Source organism: Oncorhynchus tshawytscha, linkage group LG16 (genome assembly GCF_018296145.1).
Source record: "Oncorhynchus tshawytscha isolate Ot180627B linkage group LG16, Otsh_v2.0, whole genome shotgun sequence".
NCBI classification, from domain to species: domain Eukaryota; kingdom Metazoa; phylum Chordata; class Actinopteri; order Salmoniformes; family Salmonidae; genus Oncorhynchus; species Oncorhynchus tshawytscha.
The window spans coordinates 61774687-61790071 of NC_056444.1; the positions used below are offsets into that span (position 1 = coordinate 61774687).

Consider the following 15385-nt stretch of genomic DNA (forward strand, 5'->3'; position numbering starts at 1 on the left):
CGTTACAATACATTGACTAGGAATCGATATGTATTCGTGCTACAAAGATAACCTTACGCTGTAAGTTTCATATTGGTGTGCATATAAAGACAGTATGCATACACTTAGTTTTATTTTCTAAATTGTGTGTAGAGTACAACTTCAGCTGTCTAACCACACACTAACATGCACAGCACTCTGGGTGAGGTTCTGTCTCCAGTGGGTGATGAAGTCCCTTCAATCTATAGTATGTCATGTATTACAGGTTATAGACAGGTGCAGTCAGGTGGCAGGATGGGTAGAGTACATCTTCATCCTGGATGACAGTTTGCCTCAACCCATGGGTCCAGCAAGCATAGTTCAATAACAACAGGCAGATGTGAGATGCAGGAGGATGGCACTCTTCTCATACCACTCTGTAGATTACTGCCTAATGACCAATTCAAACCTTCTTCCAGGAGGAAGCTTTGCACTGGTAAGTAGCCTACAGAGTAATATGAGAAGAGGGCAATTGCTGAACTTATGTAGATACTCTAAACAAAGTGTTTTGATAACTTTCCAGTGTAACAGTTCCATGTAGAATAAACCATACTTCACATAATACTGTGGAAGCAGTGTTCTGCTAATACAGAATGTGCAATTTGATACTTTCCTGTATGGTGTCCCATATAAGACAGGAGTTCCCAGACATGTTTGAAGAATACACAGGAATAAATAAATAAAAACTACCAGAGGCATACACAGCACTTTCAACACATTATCATCCACACTGCACCAATCCATTTCCCTGCATTGCTCATCACACCAGTCTAACTACAGTAAAAAAAAAAAATGCATAATGTTACATTTTGGTTTTGAGTAGAAATATTCATATAATTAGTCTAAAATGCCTAAAGTCAAACACTTCACCAAATGTGTATGCTTTAATTAAGTTTGCCATAATTGCTCCAGCTCATAAAAAAAAATGTCTCAGACTAAAGTAATAAGCTGAAAGGAAGTGAACAATGTTTTTATTTCTTCAGGAAATTACACTATTATGAAAAGTGTAGTCATAATAAACTACTTTGTGTTACTGATGGTTCATGAATGCTGCACAGACACATGACCAAAGGCAGTGAACATCACATTGCTAGAAATTGACAATGTGTATTCCCCTCCAGACTTGTGGTTTGATGGTTGTTGAACATTGAGTTGTCTTAAGTCCTCCTCAAAGCAGTCAAAAGATTCGGGGAAAACTCTGAAATTTAGAGAAAGCATTAGCGCTGACCAAAGTCCATTTGAAATTCATATTGTAACTGAAAGCAGTGTTAATAAGATATTACCTATGTGTCACATGGAGGAACATTCATACAGGCCAGACTTTGTTTTGGGTCCTTCAACAGTGTACAGTTCGCAAATGGCTTCCCATCAAAGTAGGCTTTAACCTTAATATGAAACCCTACTGTCTCACTGGCAAGGAAACAAATATCAAATAAAAAGTTAGATTCACCTAATTTGCACCTGACACAGCAAAACACAGCAGAGTGCATAGATTTCACACTGCGCCAGATAATCCTGAAATGTGCCACAGAGACCAAGCCATGCATAAATCGTATGTAGCCTATTTATTAAGAGGCATAGGAGCGGATACACACAAGCTACTTGGTTAATCAGGGAATAGTATATATTATACAGTCAGTCTCCTTACTCATATGCGGACAGATCAGGTATGCACTTTCGTTCTCTGGTCCTTTTGGCTCCTTCTCCACAGGGGGGATCACACTGACTCCACTCACTCCATTCACTCCACTTACCATCAACTAAACACAAGTGAAGCATTATGTGAGGAATATTACTTCTTAAGCTTACCATTTTCTTCCCAGTCTAAACAGTTCACACGTATATTATGAAAACATTTTGTGACGTTTTTGTTCATTTTGGTATTAGGCTGTATTTTATCTGACTGTTCGAGCACACAATATATATTTTTAGGCTTGTTGGAGTTTGGTAGCTGAAGTTTACGCCCCTTCATCTGTGATTGGTCAATAGTAGGGATTCTCCTATGAAGCGTTTGTCATTTAACAACAAATGATTCGTTTTCATACACCTTTTCTCATTTGAGAAATACTGCCCCAAACATCTTAGTTAAATGAGCAATTGCGAGACTAAGACCTCCTCTGCAAAAACGTCAAAATTAATTACAGATTTATTGAGTTATCTATGATTAATTTGGACTCTTTTCAGGAAGTGTACTTGTTGCTTCGGCGTCTCAAGTGGGACAAACAGTAATATTGCCACTTTTTTCTTGTTTTTCAAGCGAAGGTATTTTAAGGGAGTATGCGAACACAGACGATCACTTCACCTAGCCGAGTTCAGCAAGGAGCAAACCAAACCTATGCATGTGGATGCCTTTAGCCTACTGCATATGAAATGCATAATTTGTATAATCCAGTTATCACTGCAAAAACATACAACACTTGGGCTGAATAAAATGTAATGCAAGAAAGCAAACAACACAGCTTAATAAATGGAAGCTAAAACTTGTTTAACTCACAGTGACATAAGTTAATGTCATAGCAGGCCCTGTAGTCTGTAATCTTTCCTTCACACGTCTCCCCATCAAAACCTGTGTGTTCACACCATCTTTGCCGTCTTTGCTGTCCACCAATTTTTCGACAACGAATTTTTCCTCTATTAGATTTACATTCTTCCCATCTCCCCCACTGCGACCACTGACCATCCACTGTTGGACAAAGAAATAACTATAATCCTCATGGGAAGTCTTTCAGTTGTTAGGAGGACAAGAAGGATACAATGTTTTCACTACAGAGTACCATATACAGTAATAGTATTTCTGTAAAAGTGTATAATATTATTCTAATTACAGTGACGAAATAAACGTCTAAACTGAACATCAGCTGTTGACAGCTATAATCCTTCTTAGAGAGGCAATTTTATCAAATGGCTATTCTGCTAAAAACAATATTTGCTCAATTGTAAATAATTGATGAAATGGGCAGAAGGAATGGGTTCTCTTCTGGCTGTCAATATTTTACCTGGGCAATGGTTTTTGGTATTGCAGATTTTTTGGTCTTTATTGGATCCAAAGCAGGGCAGACCTCCATGTTTAGGGGCTGGGTTGTTACACTGTCTGAGCATTTCATGAATCCCCACCCCACAGGTAACGGAGCAGGAGCTGGGGGGGCCCCACAGCCCCCAGTTACCATTCACTTTTGAGGATAAAGAGGGAGGTTTGTTTCACATACAGTAGGAGTACATGTCATTGCTACATTCTGTGTATGTAAACAAGTAAAAACTTTAGGGTATCAGTCAGAACCTCAGAGGAAAATAGGATTGCTTTGCAATGACACTTACCAGGACAGAAAGGAAGCTCATCACAGGTCCTAGTGTTGCTCCCTAACCCAGGGCATTCATCACCAGGGGGCACTGAGGATGGTGGTGGGTTGTTGCATGATCTGTTGCGCCGCTGTGTAGGTCTGGGTAAATTCTCCCCCCCACAAGTGCCTGAGCATGGCTGCCAGGCATCCCAGTTAGACCAACCACCATGAGCTACAGTCAAAAGAAGAGGAGAGTGGACTTACTCCAGTGGAAAGACATGCCAAACTTGTATCATGTATGGTGATGGTTACTGCACGTGAAGGAATAGTGTGTATTTTCTAAATCCTGATGGTCTTTACTTGGACAGATGAGATCAACCACGCAGGGTTCCTTTTCTTCACTTGGACCGTCACAGCTGCCTCCACATCTAGGTTGGGGTTCGGTGCATGTCCTCGCTCTTTTTCTAACGCCCTTATTACAAGTCACTGAGCAGGGCTGCCACTGACCCCACTTACTCCATTGGCCTTGTTCTTAAAAATGTTAGGCAAGATCATCAAAAGAAGCCCAAAATACTTTGACTTCTGATATTTTTTAAATGTATGTTCCCTGTCTGTTAGAGGGTATGTACCTGGACAACAGCTTGAATCAATGCAGACTTTGGTCTCTAACGCGAGTTTCTGAATCTCTCTATGGGTAGTCGTCTGAGCACATTTTCCCTGTCCCTGGCATTCTCGTCGTCTCTGCGAAACTCCCTCCTTACAGGAGACAGAGCAGCGGCCCCAAGCAGTCCATTCAGACCATGAAGGTGGCCTACAGGTGTCAAAAAACACAACAAATCACATCCTGCACTGGGACATTGGATGTTCAAATCTGAAACTCATTGACACCAACCTGGTCTCAGAGCATTTCTTATTACTCTGTACTCACCCACAAGACTTGCATTTTCTGTCTGCTCCAATGTATCCGTAGTGAGGGTTAAGACAACAGTCATCCATTGTCACTTCTCCCAGTAGCCAGAGATCGTCACAATTTCCAGAATCAAAGCTGCTGTAACAGTTCACCTCCTGTGATACTGGAAACATATACAGTTGAAGTTGGAAGTTTACATACACCTCAGCCAAATACATTTAAACTCAGTTTTTCACAATTCCTGACATTTAATCTAAGTAAAAATTCCCCATCTGAGGTCAGTTAGGATCACCACTTTATTTTAACAATGTGAAATGTCAGAATAATAGTAGAGAAAATTATTTATTGCAGCTTTTATTTCTTTCATCACATTCCCAGTGGGTCAGAAGTTTGCATACGCTCAATTAGTATTTGGTAGCGTTGCCTTTAAATTGTTTAACTTTGGTCAAACGTTTTGGGTAGCCTTCCACAACCTTCCCACAATAAGTTGGGTGAATTTTGGCCCATTCCTCCTGACAGAGCTGGTGTAAATGAGTCAGGTTTGTAGGCCTCCTTACTCACACGCTTTTTCAGTTCTGCCCACAAATCTTCTATAGGATTGAGGTCATAGCTTTGTGATGGCCATTCCAATACCTTGACTTGGTTGTCCTTTAGCCATTTTTCCACAACTTTGGAAGTATGCATGGAATCATTGTCCATTTGGAAGACACATTTGCGACCAAGCTTTAACCTCCTGACTGATGTCTTGAGATGTTGCTTCAATATATCCACATAATTTTCTTCCCTCATGATGCCATCTATTTTTTAAAGTGCACCAGTCCCTCGTGCAGCAAAGCACTGCCACAACATGAGGCTGCCACCCCCTTGCTTCACGGTTGGGATGGTGTTCTTTGGCTTGCATGCCTCCCCCTTTTTCCTCCAAACATAACAATGGTCATTATGGCCAAACAGTTCTATTTTTGTCTCATCAGACCCGAGGACATTTCTCCAAAAAGTACGATCTTTGTCCCCATGTGCAGTTGCAAACCGTAGTCTGGCTTTTTTATGCCGGTTTTGGAGCAGTGGCTTCTTCCTTGCTGAGCGGCCTTTCAGGTTATGTCGATATTGGACTTGTTTTACTGTGGATATTGATACTTTTGTACCTGTTTCCTCTAGCATCTAGACAAGGTCCTTTGCTGTTGTTCTGGGATTGAGTTGCACTTTTTACACCAAAGTATGTTAATCTCTAGGAAACAGAACGCATCTCTTCCTGAGCGGTATGACAGCTGCGTGGTCCCATGGTGTTTATGTTTGCGTACTATTGTTTGTACAGATGAACATGGTACATTCAGGCGTTTGGAAATTGCTCCCGAGGATGAACCAGACTTGTGGAGGTCTACAATTTATTTTCTGAGGTCTTGGCTGATTTATTTTTATTTTCCCATGATGTCAAGCAAAGAGACTGAGTTTGAAGGTAGACCTTGAAATATATCCACAGGTGCACCTCCAATTGACTCAAATTTAGTCAATTAGCCCTTCAGAAGCTTCTAAAGCCATGACAACATTTTCTGGAATTTTCCAAGCTGTTTAAAGGCACAGTCAACTTAGTGTAGGTTAACTTCTGACCCACAGGAATTGTGATACAGTGAATTATAAGTGAAATAATCTGTCTGTAAACAATTGATGGAAAAATTACTTGTGTCACGCACAAAGTAGATGTCCTAACCGACTTGTCAAAACTATAGTTTGTTAACAAGACATTTGTGGTGTGGTTGAAAAACGAGTTTTAATGACTCCAACCTAAGTGTATATAAACTTCCGACTTCAACTGTAGATCATTCATAGATTCTAATCAATGCTTCAATCATTTTTCTAGTATTTCACCATATTTATTTTTTACTGAACCTTTAGTTTGTCAGGGAGTCATACTGACACTAAGGTCTCTTTTTACAGATCAAATTAAACTTTATTTGCCACATGCGCTGAATTACAGAAAATACACACATCAAAATGCAAGCTGAGAGAAAAACATGGTCTTGAATAAGGTCAGTAATTTAATAACATTTTGATGATTGTTCCTCAAATAAGGTATAAGAAAGGTAAACCAGATTTTAGTTAACACAGCGACCAAAATAATTTCCAGGGTTAGCCATCCCTTAGACTGGGTAAGTCTAAAGTTTAGTAATGATGTTAGTTACAGTCAAGTTTTTGTAAAAGGGCTTCATACATGAAAACATAGCGATGTATCAACCTATGTGACATCAAAGAGGGCCAAGCAAATTTCAGGTAGAGAATGCAGGGATGAGTACCGAAACTGTCGCCCGTAATAAAGCGCCTCTGATAATCCAACGGCTTTAATAAAGTGGCAGCTGCATTTATACATATGATGTCGCCATAGTCTAGGACTGACAGGAATGTCAACTGAATAATCTGCCTTCTACTTCTACTATTTTGCAAAAGGCATGACCTATTTCTATAGAATACATATTTACTCTCAGCTTCTTAAGTAACTCATCATTATGCATTTTAAAAGACAGATTTTCATCTATCCAGATGCCCAGATATTTGTAATCAGGGACACCATAAATATGGACACCATCCAAAGTACATATGTTTAAATTATTTGTATGAGCTCTAGACAACAACAGACTTAGTTTTACCTGTATTCAATATTAATTTATGGTCCATAAAGTTTTTCTGTAATACAGTGAAGGTAGACTGTAGTTCAGACCAGTGACGACCTGTCATTAAGGGCAGGTGGGGCAGAGCCCAACCTGTTTGAGCCCCACCTGTTTAGCTAAAAAAATACATGTATTTATTTCTCCCTGTGTTGCATATTATTTTGGCATTTAGACAGTGGTTTGCGAAAGTATTCACCCCATTTGGCATTTTTCCTATTTTGTTGCCTTACAACCTGGAATTAAAATAGATTTTTGTGGGGTTTGTATCTTTTGATTTACACAACCTGCCGACCACTTTGAAGATGCAAAGGCCATTCCAAGACATGTAAATGTTTCCCCTTAAACCACTCAAGTGTTGCTTTAGCAGTATGCTTAGGGTCATTGTCCTTCTGGAAGGTGAACCGTCCCAGTCTCAAATCTCTGGAAGACTGAAACATGTTTCCCTCAAGAATATCCCTGTATGTAGCACCATACATCATTCCTTATATTCTGACCAGTTTCCAAGTCCCTGCCGATGAAAAACATTCTCACAGCATGATGCTGCCATTCCCACAGCATGATCACTGTGGGGATGCTATTCTCGGGGTGATGAGAGGTGTTGGGTTTGCACCAGACATAGCTTTTTCCTTGATGGCCAAAAAGCTCAATTTTAGTCTCATCTGAGCAGAGTACCTTCTTCAATAGGTTTGGGGAGTCTCCCACATGCCTTTTGGCAAACAACAAACGTGTTTGCTTATTGCTTTCTTTAAGTAATGGCTTTTTTCTGACCACTCTTCTGTAAAGCCCAGCTGTGGAGTGTACAGCTTAAAGTGGTCCTATGGACATATACTCCAATCTCCGCTGTGGAGCTTTGCAGCTCCTTCAGGGTTATCATTGATCACTTTGTTGCCTCTCTGATTAATGCCCTCCTTGCATGGTCCGTGAGTTTTGGTGGGCGGGACTCTCTTGGCAGGTTTGTTGTGGTGCCATATTATTTTATGTTTTTAATAATGGATTTAATGGTGCTCCGTGGGATGATCAAAGTATCTGATACTTTTTTATAACCCAACCCTGATCTGTACGTCTCCACAACTTTGTCCCTGACCTGTTTGGAGAGCTCCTTAGTCTTCATAGTGCCGCTTGCTTGGTGGTGCCCCTTGCTTAGTGGTGTGGCAGACTCTGGGGCCTTTCAGAACAGGTGTATATATACTGAGGTCATGTGACAGATCATGTGGCACTTAGATTGCACACAGTGGACTTTATTTAACTAATTATGTGACTTCTAAAGGTAATTGGTTGCACCAGATCTTATTTGGGGGCTTCATAGCAAAGGGGGTGAATACATATGCACGCATGACTTTAAAGTTTTTTATTTTTTATCATTTTTTGTAACAAGTTATTTTTATTTCACTTCACCAATTTCAACTATTTTGTGTATGTCTGTTACATGAAATCCAAATAAAAACCTATTTAAATTACAGGTTGTAATGAAACAAAATAGGAAAAAGGCCAAGGGCGGTGAATACTTTTGCAATGCGCTGTACTTGTTACATATCAGTTTGCAAACAATGTTAAAAGAAAATCATTGAGTTAGTAAAGCTGCATACAAACATTGTCTCTTTTTTGCTTTCTTGAGTAAGGCAGCTTCAAAAAACAGGTGTTTCAGCCTAGCTCAGTGCTTTCTGGGGTGGTGGGGCAGCCAGCGGGAAAAAAGGAGCATAGGGGTTGGTAATGTTCTCTTGTTGCGCTATGAATGGCTCAGTGTCCTGTCACTCATGGGGACACTACTTCACCGCAACATTTACGGGGAGAGCTTGATAATTCAAGCCCCTTGGCTGGTGCCATAGAGTTACATTAGAAGTGCCCATCCAAGAAGGCTCAAGGTCATTGGCCACAGATAAAATTAGGTTTTATTTACCATAGCTTTGATTGGACTGATCATGTCAACGTCATACTTTTAAAAATTTAGCTAGACAAGCAGTCATCATCATGAATCAAATTGACAATATACTGGAAAATCTTTTTCAATCCTTGTCATATGAAGAGAAATTATAGATTAAATGTATCGGTGCTCATTGGCCATTGGACATAAACATTACACAACAAGTTGTAAATCCCAAATTCAACAATGAGTGGTTTGGAAGGAATAATATATAGTTAACCACATCATTTATAACTAGGAATGCAGCAGAGATAGTGCTATGACCTGGTCTAAAATCCAACTGATTTACATTTAGTATACATTTCAAAGAAAAATATCTTCGCTGAGAATTAATCAAGGATTCACATATTTTAGCTAGGCAAGAAAGAAAAAAATTGGGCAATAGTTATTTAGGTCACAAGGGTCATCACCTTTGTGAAGGGGTAGAACATGGGCCGGATTCCAAACCTTGTGGATAGTACCAGATATAATCGTCAGATTAAAAATATGGGTAAATGATTCATCAATCAGGGTGGCAGAGAACTGCAGCAAAAATGGATCAAGCACATCAGCCTCAGTGGATTCTTTTTTTTTACATCAATCTTAAGCAAGGCATCTAGCACATCACAGATAGTAAATTGTTGAAATGAAAACAGAGATTCACTAGAAGTTGATGAGTTAACCGTCATGTTGGCTAGAGGCTAGCAGAAGGAAGAGCAGTCGATTGACTGACCGGGGTCAATTATACCACCGTTTCTCTCAAACAAAAAGCCTGCCGAGATAAAATGATTAAAAGCATCACTTCTGCCATTCTTCTCAGTTATGATGCCAGAGCCAGAATTGAAAAGTAACGTGGTATCTAGCAGTAAAGTGAAGTGTTCACAAATCAATATTTTTAAATATCACATTTATTCTAGTGTTACTTAAACAACAATAGTAAAGGCACTGACCTGATTCCCTTACTGTCATCAGCAACACTAATGAAGTCCACAACAACTGCACCATTTCTCTGTCTTTGTCTATACCTAGTACTTCTTACTGTAAGCTCTCTGTCCACTCTAGCAGGCTTATCTGGTTAATGTTTCACTTTATTGGGAAAAAAACAGGAAAGATGTGCATCCCATTCCCGTAAGGTTAATAAACTCCCCAGTAAGCACGGACTGACGGCAGTGTCTTTTGGACGTCTTTTTTTGGGTCCAGACCTCTTTTTCTTCTGGTCCGGACCGGCCTTGATTTCAACGTCCATGGATGTAGATTTTTGGTCCGGTCTGGATGGGCCTTGATTTGGCCCAAACATGTTTTGGTTCAGATTTGGTCAATCATAGATGTCTATGCTTCATAAGTTTGGACAGTACAGCATACAGTACAGCAGAGTACAGTACAATACAGTAGAGTGCAGTACAGTAAAGTACAGTACAATGTACCATTGTACAGCATACAGTACAGCAGAGTACAGTACAGCAGAGTAATGTACCATTGTACTGTACTAAACTCTACTGTGCTCTGCTGCACTGTGCTGTACCTTCCAAACTTGTGAGACAGTACGAGTCAAAAGTTCGGACACACCTACTCATTCCAGGGTTTGTCTTTATTTGTACTATTTTCTACATTGCAGAATAATAGTGAAGACATCAACATTATGAAATAACACATATGGAATCATGTACTAACCAAAAAAGTGTTAAACAAACCAAAATATATTTGATATGTTAGATTCTTCAAAGGAGCCATCCTTTGCCGTGATGACAGCTTTGCACACTCTTGGCATTCTCTCAACCAGCTTCATGAGGTAATCACCTGAAAGCATTTCAATTAACAGGTGTGCCTTGTTAAAAGTTCATTTGTGGAGATGATTTCCTTCTTAATGCGTTTGAGCCCATCAGTTGTGTTGTGACAAGGTGGGAGTGGTATACAGAGGATAGCCCTATTTGGTAAAAGACCAAGTCCATATTATGGCAAGAACAGTTCAAATATATGACAGTCCATCATTACATTAAGACATGAAGGTCAGTCAATCCGGAAAATTTCAAGAACTTTTAAAGTTTCTTCAAGTGCAGTCGCAAAAACCATCAAGCACTATGATGAAACTGTCTCTCATGAGGACTGCCAAAGGAAAGGAAGACCCAAAGTTACCTCTGCCTCAGAGGATAAGTTCATTAGATTTAACTGCACCTTAGATTGCAGCCCAAATAAATGCTTCACAGAGTTCAAGTAACAGACACATTTCAACATTAACTGTTCAGAGGAGACAGCGTGAATCAGGCCTTCATGGTAAAATTGCTGCAAAGAAACCACTACTAAAGGACACCAATAAGGAGAGACCTGTTGGGCCAAGAAACACGAGCAATGGACATTATCCCGTAGAAATCTGTCCTTTGGTCTGATGAGTCCAAATTTGAGATTTTTGGTTCCAACCGCTGTGTCTTTGTGAGACGCAGAGTAGGTGAACAGATGATCTCCGCATGTGTGGTTCCCACCGTGAAGCATGGAGGAGGAGTTGTGATGGTGTGAGGGGTGCTTTGCTGGTGACACTGTCTGTGATTTATTTAGTAATTCAAGGCACACTTAACCAGCATGGTTACCATAGCATTCAGCAGTGATACGCCATCCCATCTGGTTTGCGCTTAGTGGGACTATCACAAGGGCAATGACCCAAAACACACCTCCAGGCTGTGTAAGGGCTATTTGACCAAATAAAGTGATGGAGTGCTGCATCAGATGACCTGGCCTTCACAATTACCTGACCTCAACTGAATCGAGATGGTTTGAGTGAAGGAAAATCAGCCAACAAGTGCTCAGCATGTGGGAACTCCTTCAAGACTGTTGGAAAAGCATTCCTCGTGAAGCTGGTTGAGAGAATGCTAAGAGTTTGCAAAGCTGTCATCAAGGCAAAGGGTGGCTACTTTGAGAAATATAAAATTACATGTGTGTTATTTCATAGTTTTCATGTCTTCACTATAAATAGTAAATTAGTAGGTGTCCAAACTTTTGACTGGTACTGTAGATGCAGTGTTCCTTTTTACATTTACAGGTTGGCCTTTTAGCAGACACTCTTATCCAGAAAGGCTTACAGTCAATGCATTCAACTAAGGTTAGATAAACAACAACAACATATCACAGTCATAACAAGAAAAACATTTTTTTGTAACTGTTACTGACAATCTTATTGTAGTTGAAGTGTTATGTTTCACTATATTGGATCACTCCAATATATTGGTATCACTCCGCGGCGGAGGGATACATCCGAGGTGAGGATTTACAGATTTACTCCCGTGTACACCTGTGTCATGGCTGGGGTTCGCCCCTATATATAGACCCCATGGCCACGACACACGTGCACAGTTGATCTGTATCTACCACTACAACTCCGTGTGCATCCATTAGTATGGCTTTTGCTGCCACAAACTAATTTCCCTTCCACAACTTGCCGACTGGAAGAGTATCGTGGTGGGCTTTCCACTACGTTGAGACATTAACTTTGGAGTTCCCTAACGGAGTTACTCCATATTGTGCTGTTTTTACTGTTTGTGTAAAAACAAATAAAATCCATTACCGTGTTGCTGTTTTTTTTTTGGTCCGCTTGCGTTTCCCACACAGGTCTTCCCTTTTTTTTGCAGAGGTACTGGGTAATTTATCCCTCACCGGGTTCCTATTCCTCCAAGCGGGTCACGACATAAGCTCTCCCAGGGCGTCGGACCTCTGCTCCTTGGCCTTGTTGGCTTGGCTGAGCTTATGGCTTCCCTTTGTGACAAGTGTGATGGTGGCATTCCCCCCTGAGGATCTGCATAACTTGTGTATGCACTGCCTGGGTTTGAGGGAGGTGGAGCGCCTTACTGGATGTCTGTTTGTGTGGTGTTCTCAGAACCACTGTGCCTGGCGCGATTGGAGGCCATGTGCAAGTGGGTCGGCCGGGCTCGGGCTCAGGCTGGGGATGAGCTCCCTCCCTCAGGAGTGGTGCGCCAGCGAGCTGTTAGTCCGGTCTACTGTGCCCAGTACCCCTGCCAGGAAATGTGGCCCGAGCCACCACAGACAGAGCCCATCTGCTGCTTGTCCTGGACGAGGGCAGGAGTTGGACCGCTGGGACTACCTTGAATGGAGGGTGCATGCCCTGCGTCAGGAGGTTGATAGCTTCGATGGCGACGACAGCTGTTCCCTGTTGGTCAGTTGTAGGCTGTTCCTGGGAGACGGTGCTGGCACTGTTAACCAAGATAAGCAGGGATACCAGGCTGACAGTCCATCAGAAAACGGCAATGAGGCTTCATCGCCCCCAGCGGCTCAAGAGGCTATGAGGAGCCTTCTCACTGCATTGGACATTGACTGGTGGACAGTGATGACTCTCCATCTGTCCCCATCTCTGCTGAGTTCCGCGAGGCCTTGCAGGAGAGCTGGGGGTGGTTACCTCTCGGCGCCATCTCTGGCTGGCCTAATCCCGTCTGCCAGCTGCACTCCAGAGCACATTTTCCACTCTTCCTATCACTACAGGGCTGACGTTTGGCCTAGGGGTTGATGACATTTTGGAGCAGACCAATAAGGTTCGTAGGGATAAGGAGACCCTGAGACCGTTAATGATGCCTCCTCAGGCCCCGGGTCCAAGGCAGACGGACCGTCGCCACCCACCTGCACCCGAATGACGGTGGAGTCCCTCTCCTGCCCCATTGCCTCGTGCTGTGGGATGACAGCGGGGAGGAGCCCAGCGTGCGGTGGAGCAACAACCTGTCAGCCGTCACCGCCATAGTGACGTGCCTGGGAGACCCAGGCGCTCGGTGCTCTGGATGTGGTCTTGGCAGCTTTGGTAAACAGTGCCCCCTGTGGTACTCCATGTCAGAGCCACCATGGCCTCTGGGCTTAGATGCCCTGGCTCACGATTGGCCAGGGCTGGAACTCATTCCCTCCTTTTCCCCTGATCCAGGCTGTGCTGGACTGGACCAGGATGGCAGCTGGCCCCATACTGGTCCAGACGACTCTGGTTCAGCCTTCTCCTGTCCCTGTTGTCTGGGACACCTTGGCAACTGCCCCTGAGACCCGACCTGCTGTCTCAGACTGGGGGAATTACGTGGCACCTGAGACCGCACCGCCTCACTCTGTGGGCTTGGCCACTGAACGGCACCAATGGTCCATGCTAGGACTACAGGAAGGCATAATGAACACCATGCAGAGCGCAAGGGCACCGGCTACAACCGCGGCATATCAGTTGCGCTCGAGGTTGTTCTGCTCTTGGTGCACTGGTATTGAGGTAGTGGCCGAGTCATGCGGGGTGCAGTATGTCCTCCAATACCTGCAGACTCGCATGGATGAGGGCTTGGCCGCTATACCGGCCTGCCATGTGGGGTGGATGGACAGGCCAGTGGGCGCCATCGCCTGGTCTCCAGGTTTATGAAGGGGGTTGATCGCCTACGTTCAGCTAGGACCCGCTCAATGACAAGCCGGGATCTGGATGTGGTCTTGGCAGCTTTGGTAAAGCCGCCTTTCGAACCATTGGAGTCTGCCTCCATGAAACACCTCTCTATGAATGTGGCTTTCTTGGAGGCAATTACTTCCATGAAGAGGGTGGGTGAGGTCCATGCTCTTTCGGGTAAGTTCTGAGTGCTACCGGATGGACCCCGATGGGAGGAGTATATCTCTCCGCCCCAACCCTTCATTCCTCCCAAAAGTTCTGTCAGACAGGCATGTGAACATCCCTTTTGTCCTGTCTGCTTACGACCCACCGGCGGGGGAGTCTGGGTCTCCCTCCGGAATGCTGTTCCCTGTGAGGGCACTGGCTGGATATGTGGAGCGGACACGAGCGGACAGTGAAAACAACAGACCAGCTCTTTGTCTGTTATGGTGAGAGAGTCCTTGGGGCTGGGTTATCAAAGCAGAGGCTCCCTCAATGGATCGTGGACACGATTACGACAGCATACCGCCTGGCTGGCAGGCCAGTGCTGAGATCTGTGGTGGCACATTCAACACGAGGTGTGGCTGCGTCCTGGGCTCTACTGAGAGGAATACCCCTCACTGACATCTGTGCTGCGGCCAGCTGGGCTTCCTCTTGCAGCTTTGCTAGATACTTTCGGGTAAATGTGGCACCTCCCTCTGCATTTGGTTCAGAGGTCCTGGGCGTCGCCACCCCTTCTGTGGACTGTGCCGGGAAGCCGCTTTCACATTGACGGCCCCTGCGTCTCGGTCCCGCGCTGGGACTTCACCGCTGGCTGGCCAGGTCCCTCTAGCACCGACTAAATCTGGTACAGATCAAATCAAATGTATTTATATAGCCCTTCGTACATCAGCTGATATCTCAAAGTGCTGTACAGAAACCCAGCCTAAAACCCCAAACAGCAAGCAATGCAGGTGTAGAAGCACGGTGGCTAGGAAAAACTCCCTAGAAAGGCCAAAACCTAGGAAGAAACCTAGAGAGGAACCAGGCTATGTGGGGTGGCCAGTCCTCTTCTGGCTGTGCCGGTGGAGATTATAACAGAACATGGCCAAGATGTTCAAATGTTCATAAATGACCAGCATGGTCCAATAATAATAAGGCAGAACAGTTGAAACTGGAGCAGGGCACGGCCAGGTGGACTGGGGACAGCAAGGAGTCATCATGTCAGGTAGTCCTGAGGCATGGTCCTAGGGCTCAGGTCCTCCG

The 15385-nt window shown here is 43.4% G+C and overlaps 1 protein-coding gene across 1 annotated transcript; it reads right to left on the bottom strand.

Moving 5' to 3' along the window:
• Positions 1–972: 972 nt before the first annotated feature.
• Positions 973–9843, bottom strand: LOC112232601 (properdin-like). The gene is made up of 10 exons (XM_024399716.2): positions 9717–9843; positions 4225–4369; positions 3926–4107; positions 3657–3827; positions 3334–3528; positions 3015–3188; positions 2513–2701; positions 1667–1778; positions 1302–1428; positions 973–1216 (listed from the first exon to the last, which is right to left on the bottom strand). Exons 1-9 carry the CDS (start codon positions 9769–9771, stop codon positions 1302–1304), a joined length of 1350 nt encoding a protein of 449 aa, XP_024255484.1. The 5' UTR covers positions 9772–9843; the 3' UTR covers positions 973–1216.
• Positions 9844–15385: the final 5542 nt, after the last annotated feature.